Below are 16,124 nucleotides of genomic sequence, written 5' to 3' on the forward strand. Positions count from 1 at the left end.
TTACTCAGATTCTGTCACAGCAGCTCTGTAATTACTTTGCTGTCAGGTCACCACTATCTGGTTTGTATGACATCACCCTAATTTTTAGATAAATTGAGTTTGATTTTCCTAAATCAAGAAACTTCCCCACTCTGAATATATGTATAAGTATCCCTCAGAGCTCAGAGTCTGAGGGCTAAAAGCCCCAACTAATGAAAACAACCCAAAATGCCCTTGGTAGAATTTAAAATGCCACAATACTGCTGAGTGCCCATAATCATAGCCTGAAACCTTCATTTTCTTCCTTACCTATAACATTATAATAATAAAAGGTCGGGATAGGCCTTTGTCTGCCTAGGAAAACAGGGTAATGAAACCATTTAGAGTAGACACCCGAGAGGGCCTGCCACCCAAATAGATGCTCTCTCTTCTCCCTGTCCTGGCCCTCTCTGAAATATTGTCTGAGTTATGATATGTTACTGCAAAACATTGTGTGCTAATGGGTTTCTTTTTGCTGATTAACAGGTTTTGGATTCAGGAAGACTGAAAGAATATGATGAGCCCTATGTTTTGCTGCAGAATAAAGAGAGCCTATTTTACAAGATGGTGCAACAGCTGGGCAGTGCAGAAGCTGCTGCCCTCACCGAAACAGCAAAGCAGGTGAGCGCGCCACCAGGAGTGGTAATTAGAGTCCGTCTCCACGGCTCACTCCGCACCATCTGGCACTGAGGGGCACGGTAACAAGCACCCTGTGCCCTTTTCAATTACTAGCCTCCAGAGACAAAGCTTCATGGCTCGGTCTTAACAACACGTCCCAGGCTGAAGTCAGGTCTGCTGAGAATCGGCAGACACGGTGGGGGTGAGGGGTGGGCCGTGTGCATGCTCACGCACGCAAGCGCGTGTGCCTGCGAGAGAGATCTCAGATCGGGCTTCTCACTCGTCTGGACTCGGTCGGTTCAGATTCTCCTACAGCACAGAATGCTCACGTTGTGCAGATCTGTTGCATTTCATTCTAACTGATGCTCGAGACGTTTGAGATGGAAACGCTGTCAGGGCACATCCAGGAAACTTGAGAGTTTGAGGGGGAAAATACGTTATCTCATTCATTGGGTTTAGAAGGATCTCCCAGGGAAACGGTAGGCAGGCTCCTAATCATTGACAGTCTAAACCAACAAGGTTGAGAAGCGCAGAGAGACTCAGTTCCTGCTTCGGGCAGTGACGGTGATGAGCGAGGAGGAGGAGGAGGCTCGGAGACCTGTGTGCCGTGCGCTGTGATGCAGGATCTGTTACTGCTGTGCTTGTACTAGAGGCTGGGACTTTAATGGCTAGCCACAGCAGTGACAGAATTGGAGTTCAACCCTAGGTAGGGATGACACAATCTGTGTCTGAACTTTCCCCAAGTACTTCCAGTGAATGTGAATGTAGGAAAGCTGCAAGTGGACACTATTCTTTATGCCTGACATTCACATAGCACTTCCGTTTACTACATTGTCTCCCAGTCAGAGCTTCCCTCATCAGGCCTCCTGGATCTTTCGGGATTCCCTGTACGATCTAGTCACAAAAACAGCCAGGAATCTCACAAACCCTTTTTGTTCTTTGACAGCAGGCATTTTACATCAAAGAGGTATGTCCCCACCTAAGTGTCAAAGTGTCCATTTAAAGAATGTGTTATATATTATGAAGGTGTTAAGTAATGAGAGAAGATCATAGAATTTTAGATAGGTCCAGGTAATATAATATGTAAAACACTCTTGTTTTACAGATAAGGAAACTAAGACCTTTTAGAAGGAAGGTGGCACTGTGTGCATTACTAGTGCTACACTAGTTTATAGCAGTTACAGAATTGGAAGTCTGTTTTTTCAATAAGTGTTTTAATTCAAGTGTAACATACATACAGAAAAGCACATAGGTCATAGAATTAGGAATCTCATGATTCTTGGTCCAATAATCTTGTACCTAATTTAACAATACTAATGGTAATTATATTTGTTTAGTTCTTTATAATTTTTTTAAATTAATGTTTATTTTATTGATTTTAGAGAGAGGAAGGGAGAGAGCAGGAGAGAGACAGGAACATCTGTTCCTATATGTGCCCTGACCAGGGATCAAACTGGCAACCTCAGTGCTTTGGGATAATGCTCTAACCAACTGGGCTATCCAGCCAGGGCATATATAATTTGTTTTACACGATTATCACATAAACGATTTCAGTTAATTCTCAAGGTGGTTCTTTTTTTATCCCACTTCATGGATGATGGGATTGGGTTAAGGGCTCACTTAAGGTCACAGAGCTGGTCAGTGGAGAACAGCAGGGGAATTGTTGGGTGCAGCCCAGGTTCTGAATACCATGTCCAGTTTGAAAATGCAGCTCCCGCCCTGGCCAGCTGGGCAATGCTAGAGTATTGGCCCAGTGTGTGGATATCCTGGGTTCAGTTTCTGGTCAGGGCACACAGGAAAAGCGACCATCTGTTTCTCCACCCCTGGCCCTCTCATCTCTCTCTCTCTCTCCCTTTCCCCTCACCCCCATGTCCTGCAGCCATGGCTCTATTGGAGCAAGTTGGCCCTGGGCACTAAGGATGGCTCCGTGGCATACGGACATCCCAGGTTTGATTCCCAGTCAGGGCACACAGGAGAAGTGACCATCTGCTTCTTTCCCTCCCTCTTCCCCTTCTCTCCCTTCTTCTTTCCCTTCTCTCCCTTCTTCTTTCCCTTCTCTCCTTTCTTCTTTCCCTTCTCTCCCTCTTTCCCAACTGTAGCCAGTGACTCAGTTGGTTCAAGTGTCAGCCCCGGGCACTGGTAGTTTGGTAGGTCTGAGTACATCAGCCACAGGCACTAAAAATAGCTCATTCGATTGGAGCATCGGCCCTAGACCGGGGTTGCCAGGTGGATCCTGGTTGGGGTACATACAGGAGTCTGTCTCACCATCTCCCCTCCTTTCACTTAAAAAAACAAGAAGAAATATTTGTCTACTACATTTCTAATTTAAATTTTCTGGTTATAAAATATCAGGGTCATTTTAATCTAAGGTCTTCTAGCATTGCTTATTCATGTAGAGAAGTCTAAGGTTAAGTTAAGACATAATTTGATCATTTTTGGATGTCCAAAGAAGTTTTTTTTTTCTCTTTTTTTAAGGTAATTAGTTTTGCCTAGGATATCATGTGTACTTTTGGTCTCTAGACTCAACTCTTCTTTTATTTCTCGAAGTTTGCTTAAATTATATCTTTGAATTTTTTTATTTGATTAGATTCTCTTCTGTATCATCCACATGCTATCTGCTCTTTGTTTATTTTATAGCTATTTTCTCCTTGATCCTTCATTACTTTCCAATTACTTTCCTTTCTCAGTCTTGTCCTCCATGTCTAATCCTGTTGTTTTCAGCAGTGGCTACTCTTTATGGGGCTTTCAGTAGAACTTCCATTTCTTTGATGTTTTTACTTGTCTCTTCCATTTCACCTTGGGCCTCTCTCATATTTCACTACCTTCTGTTGCTGTGCCATGTTTTCCCATATTGTCAGATCTCTATTGCCCCCAGATTGATTATTCTGCTACATTTAGTAAGATCTAATTGCATGATGGTGGCTTCACTGACAATTTAGAGTTTAAATGTTCAATGTAGTTTCAATGTATATTAAAGAAATTAAAATGAACTTAACCCAAGAGAAGGCGGGGAAGAGGGACAAGAAACCAAACCCTCACTGATCTTACAGTCTTCTTACCGTGACTTGACCTTTTGTGACACTGTCTCAATCTTCAGAAACCATTCTGAGTTGGCATTATCCCTTTTTGACAAATAGAGAAACTAAGGCAGAAGACCCTAAGTAACTACTCAACGTCACCAGTTTGTATTCCAACTTCTGTAATCTTTAAACTACCTTTCTGCCTCCTGGGTTACCACATCCACTGAATTAAAGGTGTCTACACTACAACTCTGGGGTTCCCTAAAGATAATATCAAAAGATTCACAAAAGGGCCTCCCAGATGTTTTGTTTTCATCATTCAAGCTGGTTTATGCTGCTACTTTCCATGGACTAAGGGTCCATTTCTCTGAGCAACATCATAACCACACCCAACACTTAACTCGGCATGTTTTCAGCCAGTGGTTTGTAGCCATTAATTAGTTCCTATGAGGTAAGTGATTGTTTAATTTCAGAGATGAGGAAGCTAGTATGGAGAAAGGTTTCCAGGATTAGCAGTGAGTCCCAGAACAGAGAGCTAAGATTGGCCCTCTTCCTAGGTCTAGCCTATACATGAGGACTCTGCTAACAACATTTTAGTCATCTCAACTACCTTCATAGCCCGCACTGTGAAAAAGATGCCTTCTCACACCTTTGCTGTTCAGCAGACTATATTATAATACTTGGCAACAGAGAAGAAAAAGAAAGATTAAATCAATGCTTTTATATATGGAAAAGATGTTTTCAGCATTCAATTTCAAGTATTTCAGACCATGAAGCTAAGACCATATTAGTGAAAAGCTGCTAATAATAACATTGTTTATTTTTTTACAAAGTCACATTAAGAGGATTATGGGGAAAGAAACTGACTTACTTTGGGAGGACTATCAAGCAGTAGAAAATGAAATGAATTTCCATTTGTTCTTTTGGCTGTTTTAAATTTCACCCAAGATGATAGGTTTTTTTGGAGTACATAAACTATAATCATACAGAATAAGGCTTTTTAAAAAGTGGAGTGAGGAGATGATATAAATTAGCCCCCAATACTGGCCTTATTTCTGAATACTGGCATTAAAATGGGAATAGTCTCAGATTTCACCTAGTGGGGTCCAAGCATTATTGAAGGATTTCTTATTTTTCTCCTTAAGTGACAATATATAGTATTTCATATACAGTGATGTTTTTGGAATAGAAAACATGTAAGCCACAAGGGGAAAAGCACATTTACTGTGGAGGTGGCTGACTCAGCGCTTTTCATTTTTGTCTGAGTCCATTATCTCCTATGATAACTTTGTTGACAGCACTCACAAATATATTTGGAGCCAGGTTTTTTCAAATAGATCCAGAATCGTGTGACTAAGAGCCCCAGCTCATGACAGGGGTCAGCCTCAGCTAGATGGTTCATTTTCTGTTTGAAAAACTCAAACAAAACTTTTTACATTCTTCCTTGGGGGGGAAAAAATTACATTTGAAGTCCTTTCTCACCCAAACACATTTAGAGATAAGAGCTCACAAGTCTTGACATTATTTCATTTTGTTATGCACATCTCAAGAAACCAAGATACCGTACAGTGACTAAGAACTGACGATTGTGGAACAGAGAAACCTGACAGCATTTCATTTCCTTTATGGTCTGATTATACATTTATCAGAAAACCTGTATCTCCTCTAGTTCAGCTAGAAATTGGTAGAATTCAAGAACTCAAAAGCCTGGCGAAGAACTGTCCTATTATTTGGTATCATCTTACATTTTAGAGAAGTTGCTTGGTGGAGTCATTGTTAAAGCTTTTGCTTCTCTTTTCATTATTTTGGCCCACTATCCACAGATCACATTTCTATAGGCCCTTTAACTGCTTTCCCGCACAAATTAAACGCTGGGACATTTCATACATACACGCCAGAGTTTCAATACGTGTCAGAGTTTATAAAATATAGGGATTACAACCTGATATTAACATCCAAATCTATTGTGCTCGTTTTATGTGGGAAAATGAGAAATGCTCGTGCAGACACTAGATTTCCTAGCCTCTTTGTCACCCTATTTTTAATTTATCTCTAGGTTTTGAGTCAGTAAAATGATTCTGCTAATCAATGTAATGTAGTCATAAAGCATATCTGTGAATCAGAAGGATCAGAACGAAAGTGGATCTACAGGTTTTTTGGCATTAAACCCAGCCCCACTGAGGGTTTTAATGGGGCTACTTCCTTTATAGAACAAAAGCATTCCTGTGCTTTTTCAGTTGTGCCTCTATGAATGATATGATTTGATTCACATGAAGAAGTGGCCATAGAAATGCATTGCCTTAGGGAGGGGGACTTAAAAACTTTAAACAAATTCTTCTTAATCCTGCCTTTTTTTTTTTTAATACAGGTGTACTTCAGGAGGAATTACCCAGATATCACTCAGAACGGCCATGTGGTTATGAACACTCCTAATGGAGAGCCCTCAGCCTTTACAGTTTTTGAGACAGCACTGTGATTCTACGACGATGTCAAGCCTATTCTGAAGGCATTTTTTCCAATAATTTTTGCACTGCCTGAACTATACTGTACTTTATTTTACACTAGCAGCAAAATTTACACATACAAGATGTTGGTTTATTTTGACTTTTTCCTCCAACCTCACCCAATGATTTTATGATCTAACAAAATTGCGTATTATTTTTATTTATATTTATATGTTGTAGTATTTTTAAAATCCAAATCAGTGTAGGTCACCAATAAAAGTTATCTACCAGGTTTTGTGCCTTAAGCTACTCAGAGCCAAAGCCCACTCTGTGAGGTATAAGACAAAGCTGTAAGAGATTTTTTACCCCCTCCCCAAATTACATAATGCTTTCCAGTTATATCAGGGATTCTATTTACTTGAAAACTCTGTGAAGTTGCCATTTTGTCTTACCACTTTCTTTAACATACCTAGGATCTGTTCTTTTACCCTCTCCCAGGGCTCTGGTTAAAAATAGTACTGATAAAACTAATAGGAAAAACAAAAAACCTACTTTAGTGGCATGATAGTAGGGCAAGTAGTAGTGGCAACCCCCCACCTCACCAAAAAATACAATTAAATACAGAAAGGCAATATGTAGTTATATGTTCTAAAAGGAAAGGAAGAGAAAATAATACTTTCTCAAAATAAGAGCCCTTGTAGGTGATTTGTTAGGAAAGGACACAGGTGTGATCATTGATCTTCTTTTAAATGTGCATGCTCTGACATGGTGACTGTTGCAGTTTTACACTCAGCTTGGTGGTACTTTCAAAAGAGGCCAAACCGCCAGTGGCAATTTCTAAATATATAATGGTACAGGGGGTCCTTGGGTTACGACACAGTTCCGTCCCTATGACAGTGACAGAACCAGAAGTTTGGTGTTAGTTGAAACACAACCTAGCATAAGTCACTAATCTATCCTAACACAGTTGTAAAATCATAATCTAGAACATAATATACTGTACTGTACACTGTACTGTAGTAACAGAAAATAATTACAAAATATGAGTGTAAAAAAAATTTCTTATCTTTATTTCTGTGGTTGGCTTGCACACTGGAAGGGGCATTTCAAGGTGGGAGAAAGTGACCTACTGGGAGGAAGAAGCTGGAGAGGCAGGAGAACCTGCAGAAGGTGCTGGAGATGCTGGGTCAGGTGAATCAGAACATGCAGGAGACACTGGAGATGATTCTACTTGCACTACAAGTAGAATACAAGTGTTGCATCTCTAGAAGCAGCTGATGTAGAGGGTACAGGATCTGTTGCAGGCCTCTCTACCTTCTTAAAGAATTGTTCCAGGCTAGTCTGGAACTATGATAGTTTGCCCACGTAGTACAACAATAACAGCATAAGCCAAAACACTCACGTCTCAAATTTTTTTGTTTGTTTTTGTTTTTGTTATAGCAAGAGAGAGAGGGGGAGAGCTAGAGGAACAGACAGGAAGGGAGAGAGATGAGAAGCACCAATTCTTCATTGTGGCACTTTAGTTTTTCGTTGATTGCTTTCTCATATGTGCCTTGACCGGAGGTCTACAGCAGAGAAAGTGACCCTTTGCTCAAGCCAGTGACCTTGGGCTTCAAGCCAGCTCCCTAAGGCTCAAGCCATCAATCGGGGGATCATGTCTATGATCCCACGCTCAAGCCGACGACCTCGTGCTCAAGCCAGATGAGCTTGCACTCAAGCTGGTGACCTCAGGATTTTGAACCTGGGTCCTCAGCATCCCAGGCTGACGCTCTACCCACTGCACCACTGCACCACTGCCTGGTCAGGCGTGTCTCAGTTTTTTTTAAAAGCTTTTACCAGAGTGAATGTCATAAACTTGAAACTTCTTATGTCGAGACTGTTGTAACCCAAAGACCCCCATACTCTTGTTTGGGTTTCTGGTTTACTGTCGGCAAACCTCTGATTGACTATAAACCTTTGGTTTAGCCTTTATTGAAATTCTTCTAAATTGCATGTATAGGCTCTCCTGAGTTGGTGAGGAAAAACAAAAATCATCGCAAACAATGACTGTAATTATTCAGTATATTCTCAGGATGCATCCAAAAGGCTCACTTTTATGAGCCGAGCCTACCTAGGTTAGTTTACTTTTGACCACTAATAGCAGTTTGTTTAGGTGTTTTCTGATCAGTAAATCAACAAACCACAATACTTTTAGGGCCTGCTGTACTTTCTTTGAACGATGGTTGTTGGTTTTTTTGGTGGTTGGTGATAGCTATGGTATGTTCAGTTCAAGTTACTAAAGGTTTTACTTTCATTGTTTAAAGTGGACTCTCATGACCTCAGAATAAAGTGAAAACCACCCTCAAGGCGCATATATTAACATAAATTCCTTCTTATATCAGGTTTTAGGACTCTTCAACAGAAACATGTTTTATAGAATCAAGCCTTAAAAACATATACACAGCAAACTACCAAAATACATGGAGTGTAGTAGCTGTTGAACTCTTCATATCTAGAAATAGTACTGTTGATGTTTAGTCCAGTAAACCAGTACGTTGTTTAATAGTCAAAGTTATTATTTCTGGAGACTAAATGACAACAGTGATAATAATGTTTGTTAAAACAGTGCAAATATTTGAAATGTGTGTGTTTATTTGGTCTTTAGAGGTTAAAAGCAGTTAAAAAATGTTTCTATTTGTTTTAATGTCATCATAGAGTTTTTAATGAAACAAATTCAATTGAAATAAATGACAGTTTTTATCTCCTTTTAGAGATCTGTATTTTTGTTCTTAGAGGGATTACTGACCCATGCTCTTGCTGTTGAAAGCCAGTGAGATGAAAAACTATCTTCCATTGCTGATCGGTTCTCTTTATGAATTGGGTGTACCAAATATCCTAAGCAGATAGGTTAGTTTTAGACAGATTGAAGTAGTTGCTATTGAAGCAAACCCAGATGCACTATTTCCAGGAAAAAGGAGAGAATGTTAGCTTATGCCCGATGCCTGAGCAAGTATTAAATTGTAGAGGTTTGTTTTTTGTTTTTTTGAAAGGTCACTTTGGCCTGGACTAACAAACATCTATTGCTGCTACATATAGGCCACAGGAGATCATTGGTTCTCAGAGTGTGGTCCCTGCACCAGTAGCATTAGCATCACCTGGGAACTTGTTAGAAAGTGCAGATTGATTCTCACCTCATAGCCACGGAATCAGACTGGTGGTGGGTACCGGTAATCTGTGTCCTAACAATTCACAGGGGCGATTCTGATGTAGACTGAAGTCTGGGAACCAGTACTTAGAACCTGAAGAACTCCTAAAACTCATTAAGAAAAACACAGAAAGTCCAATTAGAGAAATGGACACAGAGACTTGAATAGGGACTTCACAGAAGAGAAAATCCAAATGGCCCATAACTAGAAAATTGCTCACTCTTGTTAGTTACTAGGAAAATGCAAATTAAAACCCCAATGAGATACCACTAAACACCCACTACAGTAGCTAAAATTTTTTTTTAAAGATATATTATTTATTTATTCATTTTTAGAGAGGAGAGAGAGAGGGCGAGAAAGAGAGAGGAGAGAGAGGCAGAGAGAGAGCGAGAAGGGGGAGGAGCAGGCAGCATCAACTCCCATATGTGCCTTGACCAGGCAAGCCCAGGGTTTCGAACCGGCGACCTCAGCATTTCCAGGTCGACGCTTTATCCACTGCGCCACCACAGGTCAGGCCAGTAGCTAAAATTTAAAGGCTGAAAATACCACTCAAGTGCCAATGGAGCAATGGGAACTCTCACGCACTACTGTGTGTATAAATAAGTTTATTTTGAAAAAACGACTTTAGAAAACAGTTGGGTCTGACCAGGCAGTGGCATCATGGATAGAGGATCAAGGTTTGAAACCCCAAGGTCACCAGCTTGAGCACAGGCTCATCTGGCTTGAGCGCCTGCTCACCAGCTTGAGTGCTGGGTCGCTGGCTTGAGCTTGGGATCATAGACATTACCCTATGGTCTCTGGCTTGAAGCCCAAGGTTACTGGCTTGAGCATGGGGTCACTCATTCTGCTATAGCTCCCCAGTCAAGGCACATATGAGAAGCAATCAGTGAACAACTAAGGTGCCGCAACGAAGAATTGGTGCTTCTCATCTTTCTCCCTTCCTGTCTGACCCTCTCTCTGTCTCTGTCACTAACACACATACACACACACACACAAAAAAAAAAAAAAAAAAAAAAAGTGGACAGGATCTACTCAAGCTGCACATCCTGTGATCCATTAATTCTATTCCAAACATATACACATGTGCTCCAAGAGATGTGTTCAAGGATGTTTCTAGAAACAAAATTCCTAATAGCCCCAAATGGGAAATAATACAAATGCTCATCAACAAAAGGAAAATAAACTGATATAACAGAAACTCCAAAGCAACAAAAGCAATTAAATTAAATCAACAACACAAGTGAATGTCACAAACTTAAGACTGACCCAAAAGAATATTTATAATTCCATTTATGTGAAGTTCAAACAAAGTCACAACTACACTAAAATGTTCAGTCAGAATAGTGCTTCACCTTGGGAAGGTGGAAGGTGTTGGCCACTGGGTGAGATAAAAGGGGAACTGCCGCAGCTTTTTAATCCACTCGTCCACTGACGGACACTTGGGCTGTTTCCAGATCTTCGCTGTTGTGAACAATGCTGCCATAAACATGGGGGTGCATTTCTCCTTTTGAAACAGTGCTGTGGTGTCCTTGGGGTATATTCCTAAAAATGGGATAGCTGGGTCAAAAGGCAGTTCGATTTTTAATTTTTTGAGGAATCTCCATACTGTCTTCCACAGTGGCTGCACCAGTCTGCATTCCCACCAGCAGTGCAGGAGGGTCCCCTTTTCTCCACATCCTCGCCAGCACTTACTGTGTGTTTTGTTGATGAGCGCCATTCTGACTGGTGTGAGGTGATGTCTCATTGTGGTTTTAATTTGCATTTCTCTAATGATTAGTGATGTTGAGCATTTTTCCATATGCCTATTGGCCATCTGTATGTCCTCTTTGGAGAAGTGTCTATTCATTTCGTTTGCCCATTTTTTGATTGGATTGTTTATCTTCCTGGTGTTGAGTTTTACAAGTTCTTTATAAATTTTGGTTATTAACCCCTTATCAGACGTACTGTTGAATATGTTCTCCCATTGTGTAGTTTGTCTTTTTATTCTGTTCTTATTGTCTTTAGCTGTGCAAAAGCTTTTTAGTTTGTTATAGCTGTGGTACATATATACCATGGAATACTATGGGGCCATTAAAAAGAAGGAAATCTTACCTTTTGTGACAACATGGATGGATATGGAAACTATTATGTTAAGTGAAATAAGCCAGGCAGAAAAAGAAAAATATCATATGACCTCACTCATTTGAGGAATCCAATGAACAGTGTGAACTGAGGAACAGAATTGAGACAGAGGAGGGATCAAAGGGACCAGAGGGAAAGAGAACAGAGGGAAAGGGGATGATAGGATGGGATAAACCTGAAGGGAAGGGGGGAGGGTGCTATGGGGAGAGGGCAAGGGAGATGTTGAGGGGAATATGGGGGAGGGGGGATGCATTCGGGGCAACACTGGAATATGTAAACACAATAAATTAAAATCAGTTATAAAAAGGGAACTGCTGGCATACTTCAGATGTTCTTTTTGGTGGGGCTGGATGGTGGTTAGAGCAGTCTTGGGCTTGTTGTTTATTTGCTGCACTTTTCTGTTGCATGTTGAACCTTACAACTGAGTTAACTAAAACAAAGTTGTCAGCCTATTTTTCTTATAGAATCTTACTCAAATTCAGCAGCTTAATCACCTAAAATAGACTAATCTGCATCTGGGAAATTATTTCTGCTTAAAATATGAGTCTGTTTAAGGGTTGTCTTAGTGGTCCGCATCCAATGGACTCATTTAGCTCTTAGTATATGAGAGGTCAGGTCTCTGTTTTCTCTAACCAATTAATATACTTCCTTTCTCTAATTCTTGGATAAGTACAAAAACAAGGAACTATAAGGATTTTCTGAGTTCTATTTTTTTTAAACCACATTTTTGAGAGAGAGGGAAAGACAGGAAGGGAGAGAGATGGTGAGAGGGTAAGAAGCATCAACTTGTAGTTGCTTTCACTTTGGTTGACGACCACGATTGGTTCTGACAGACTGGTCGTAACACGATATGGTCGTAAGTTGAGTACACTATATGTACAGTACTGTAAAATGATGTTATAAAAATCTTTAAGTGATATTTTATTATAATTTTCTTTCACTATTGTTATATATCATAATTTTCTTTGTTCATTTTATGCCATTTGTATCATCTCTACACCATTTTGTTTCTTATTTTTACATTTGTCAGGTTTAAGTAAAACACTGCATTACCAGTATAACTGGTTTAATATTTGCAAAGACAATTTCCTCTTGGTAGACATCTTGGGAGGGGTTTGATGAAAAATATCCAAGACACAAAACACAAATTGCTGTACCGAGTCTGGGATAACAGTTGAAATGGTGCACGCGGAGATGGTAGTGTTGCTGAAAGCTGGTCCCCGCTGTTGTACGCCCAGCCGGGCAACACTTGCACTGCCAGACGCGGAGCAGTCGTGGCTAGCGATTGTGGTCGTCAAGTCGAATGGTCGTAAGTTGCATAGGTCATATGTAGATCAGTATTTGTACATTGAGCTTCTCGTACGTGGCTTGACTGGGGCCATTCCAGTGTCCCCTAGCTCAAGCCAGTAACCTCTGGGCTCAAGTTGGTGAGCTTTGGGATCATGTGGACGATCCAGAGACCCCTGCTCAATCCAGAGATCCTGTGCTGACGAGCCCGTGCTCAAAGCCAGCGACCTTAGGGCTTTGAACCAATGGCCTCAGCATTCCGGGTCAGTGCTTTATCCACTGCGCCACCACCAGTCAAGCAAAAAGCACTTTGTTGAGGTATGACTAACATAAAAAAATTCTGTATATACTTAATGTGTACAACTTGATGAATTTGGAGATAAGTATACACCCATGAAACCACCACAATCTATGTGATAAACTTATTCATACCTCCAAAACTTCTGTACTCTTATAATTTCCATTAATATGAATGAGATACAAATAAATAAAAATCCATCTAATCCTAAATGCTTTGATAACACCATAAATGGTTGGTGTCTTGTGAAGAAACAGCTTAAATCAACTCAATGAGGCACCTAGACTTACTAAGTATTGTGACAATTAGATGAGTCAAGTTGATTTATCAACAAATTAACTTGTCCCTATGGAAGCTGATGGAATCTGTGTTTTTCTTTCTGATGGTTTGGAGATAACTGGAAGCCCCTCTTCTCAACCTCAGTATCTGTTTGATATCCAATTATTAATTAAAGTTTAATGATAAGATTCTGATGCCCTGAGTGTGAGATTTAGCACCTGAGTATGTAAGTCACCTGTATGTTCAAGTCACCTGTATGTTCCCCAATTCTATTTGGAGTGTTTTCAAGACTCACCTTTACCTAGAAGACTGTATGACATTTTGGACACCACATCTCAAGAAAAAACTTCCTTGTCGTTTTGCAATTGTACTTCAGGGAATGGACAAACATATTTGACTAAAAGAAGAGAGAAAGGAACCTTGTCACTCGGAATGAAGAAAACTGAGAAAGTTCAAATTAAAACAAAAGTCCTCTAAGAGCCTTGTTTATAGTCAAAGTAGTTTAGTTACCAAGTCACCTTATTCTCAAAAGTTTGTTTATTGAAAATTGAGTTAAATGTGTATCAAAAAAAAAAAAAGGAAATTACATTCTATTCCAAAAATAATGTAATTATGAACTACATTATTCCACAAGTACAGACTGAAAAATAGTTGTAGGTTTCCTCAAGAAATGCAATAAATGCATGGAATAGTTTTCACAAAATGTGTTATGTGTTTTAATGGGCATGTTGATCCTTATCAAATTGAGGATTTTAAACAAAAAGGTAACCACATTCACATGCAAAGTTCTTCTTTCTACCATTTTATATTCTATTTTTGGATTTAGAAATAATGTATATAACCAATAATTTTTAAATAAAAAATCCTCTACAGGTAGTGGCATTTTTTCTGATACCTGCTGTAGATTTGTTTTCTGGAGTCTAGACTAAGATGGAGTTTAATGTCAGGGTGATTACCAGGGAGTACCGTTGGGGTAACACTTCATGGAATCAAGAGAGAAGAAGCAGGGTAGGACGGGATTGGGGAATCAAGCTGGAATGTTGGTCAGACAACCTTAGCTGACCCCACTTGGAGCTCTGGCGCTCAGGTGGGCCGTAAGTGGCCGGGCCTTTGTACCTGCACCTTGATCAATTGTTGTCTCTAGGCTGTCCCCGCAGTGCTGGTGGCTGAGGCTGCCTATAGCAGCACCTCCAGCAGTGCGGGCATCAAGTCCTTGAAGGGAGATCTGGGCACATCACCATGTCCCAGTGTGGCACCGAGCCAGAGGGAGGTGGCATGATGGTGGCAGTAAATTCTTGGTGATGACGTTCTAAGTCAAAATGACTGATGAAGTAGTTGTCCACAATATCCTGTAGTCTGAAGAACAGAAGGAAGTCCGTGTAAGGGAGATGCCTTCATGCGCTAGGGTTAGCCCGGTTTTCACCTCTTCTAGAAAGCCAGCTTAAAATCAATCTCCACGCTAGGTCATTCCTATGTATTTCTGTAATACCCTGCCTACCCCCTCATTTGTTAAACTGAACCACACTGAGTTCAGTGTCCTGTTGTCACCATCTTGAAATATTTAAAAAGTTCTTTTCCATTGATTTAAGAGAGAGAAGAAGGGAGAAGGGGAGAGAGAGAGCAGCATCAACGTGTTGTTCCATTTAGTTGTGCACTTATTGGTTGCTTCTCGTGTGTGCTCTGACCAGGGATTGAGCCCCTTACCTCAGTGCACCAGGACACACACTATCCACTGAGCCACTCAACCAGGGCCAGAAATATTTAATTTTTAAACAAAGGGCCTGCTTTTTCCATTTTGCACTGGGGCCTGTAAATTATATATCCTGCCTTAATTATAAGTATTTATAGGTTATCTGTTTCCTAAGTCATGAGCTTCTAAAAACTTGAACTGTGCCCTGTGAATTTTATAATTACATCCAGCAGTGCCTGTCACATAGTGAGTGCTCAATAAATGTTTTGCTGAATGAATAAGAAAATATCTTCCTTCTAAACTTGATAACTTTGAACTTAAAGAAGTAACCTGTGAATAGCAAGTCCTGGCCCTGGCCGGTTGGCTCAGTGGTAGAGCATCAGCCTGGAGTGTGGGAGTCCCGGGTTTGGTTCCCGGCCAGGGCACACAGGAGAAGCGCCCATCTGCTTCTCCACCCCTCCCCCTCTCCTTCCTCTCTGTCTCTCTCTTCCCCTCCCGCAGCCAAGGCTCCATTGGAGCAAGGTTTGCCTGGGCACAGAGGATGGCTCTGTGGCCTCTGCCTCATGCGCTAGAATGGCTCTGATTGCAGCAGAGCGATGCCCAGATGGGCAGAGCATCGCCCCCTGGTGGGCATGCCGGGTGGATCCCGGTTGGGCGCATGCGGGAGTCTGTCTGACTGCCTCCCCGTTTCCAACTTAAGAAAAAAAAAAAAAAAAAAGAAAGTCCTGGTTTTGGAGTCGGTCCCCCAGATCTGCATGCCAATTCTGAATCTACCACTTGCTAGTAATGTGGGTGACCAAAGAATGTATCATCCAAAGGGGGACACTTGAGAATGAAAGGAAGGCACTCAGCAGCCTAAGGTGCCAGGGCAATAAATTGACACCATCCTTGACAAAAGGAGATATGGTTGTCCTGTCGGCATGTAGCCTTAGTTAACATGCTTGGGTTAAGTGACTCCACCTTTCTGAACCTCAGCTTCTTCACCTATAAGATGGATATAGTTCCTGCCCTTGCGGTTGTTTTGGTTGGGATGACTGACGGACTAAGAGCATCCAAAGAAACAGGATAGAACCATTAACCTTGAACCTCTTCCACCAAGACAGATGGATGAGGAAGGTTTATAGACTGTAGAAGGTATATTTGAGGAGGTCCTTATCTGATGGC

At 40.9% G+C, this 16,124-nt stretch overlaps 1 protein-coding gene and 1 long non-coding RNA gene across 2 annotated transcripts in view; one reads left to right on the top strand and one right to left on the bottom strand.

Moving 5' to 3' along the window:
• Positions 1-6,161, top strand: part of ABCC4 (ATP binding cassette subfamily C member 4 (PEL blood group)) — a 289,300-nt gene extending 283,139 nt beyond the window's left edge. Inside the window, exons 30-31 of the mRNA XM_066234422.1 lie at positions 505-639; positions 6,025-6,161. Coding sequence (XP_066090519.1) covers positions 505-639; positions 6,025-6,132 — 243 coding nt within the window. The 3' untranslated portion in view covers positions 6,133-6,161. The remainder of the gene's footprint in view (positions 1-504; positions 640-6,024) is intronic.
• A 114-nt stretch (positions 6,162-6,275) lies between these two features.
• The window catches only part of LOC136307721 (uncharacterized), a 530,662-nt gene continuing 520,813 nt past the window's right edge, over positions 6,276-16,124 (bottom strand). The window contains exon 2 of the long non-coding RNA XR_010725994.1: positions 6,276-7,097. This is a non-coding gene — a long non-coding RNA (uncharacterized lncRNA). The remainder of the gene's footprint in view (positions 7,098-16,124) is intronic.

The sequence above is a fragment of the Saccopteryx bilineata genome, chromosome 6 (genome assembly GCF_036850765.1).
Source record: "Saccopteryx bilineata isolate mSacBil1 chromosome 6, mSacBil1_pri_phased_curated, whole genome shotgun sequence".
In the NCBI taxonomy this organism is placed as follows: Eukaryota; Metazoa; Chordata; class Mammalia; order Chiroptera; family Emballonuridae; genus Saccopteryx; species Saccopteryx bilineata.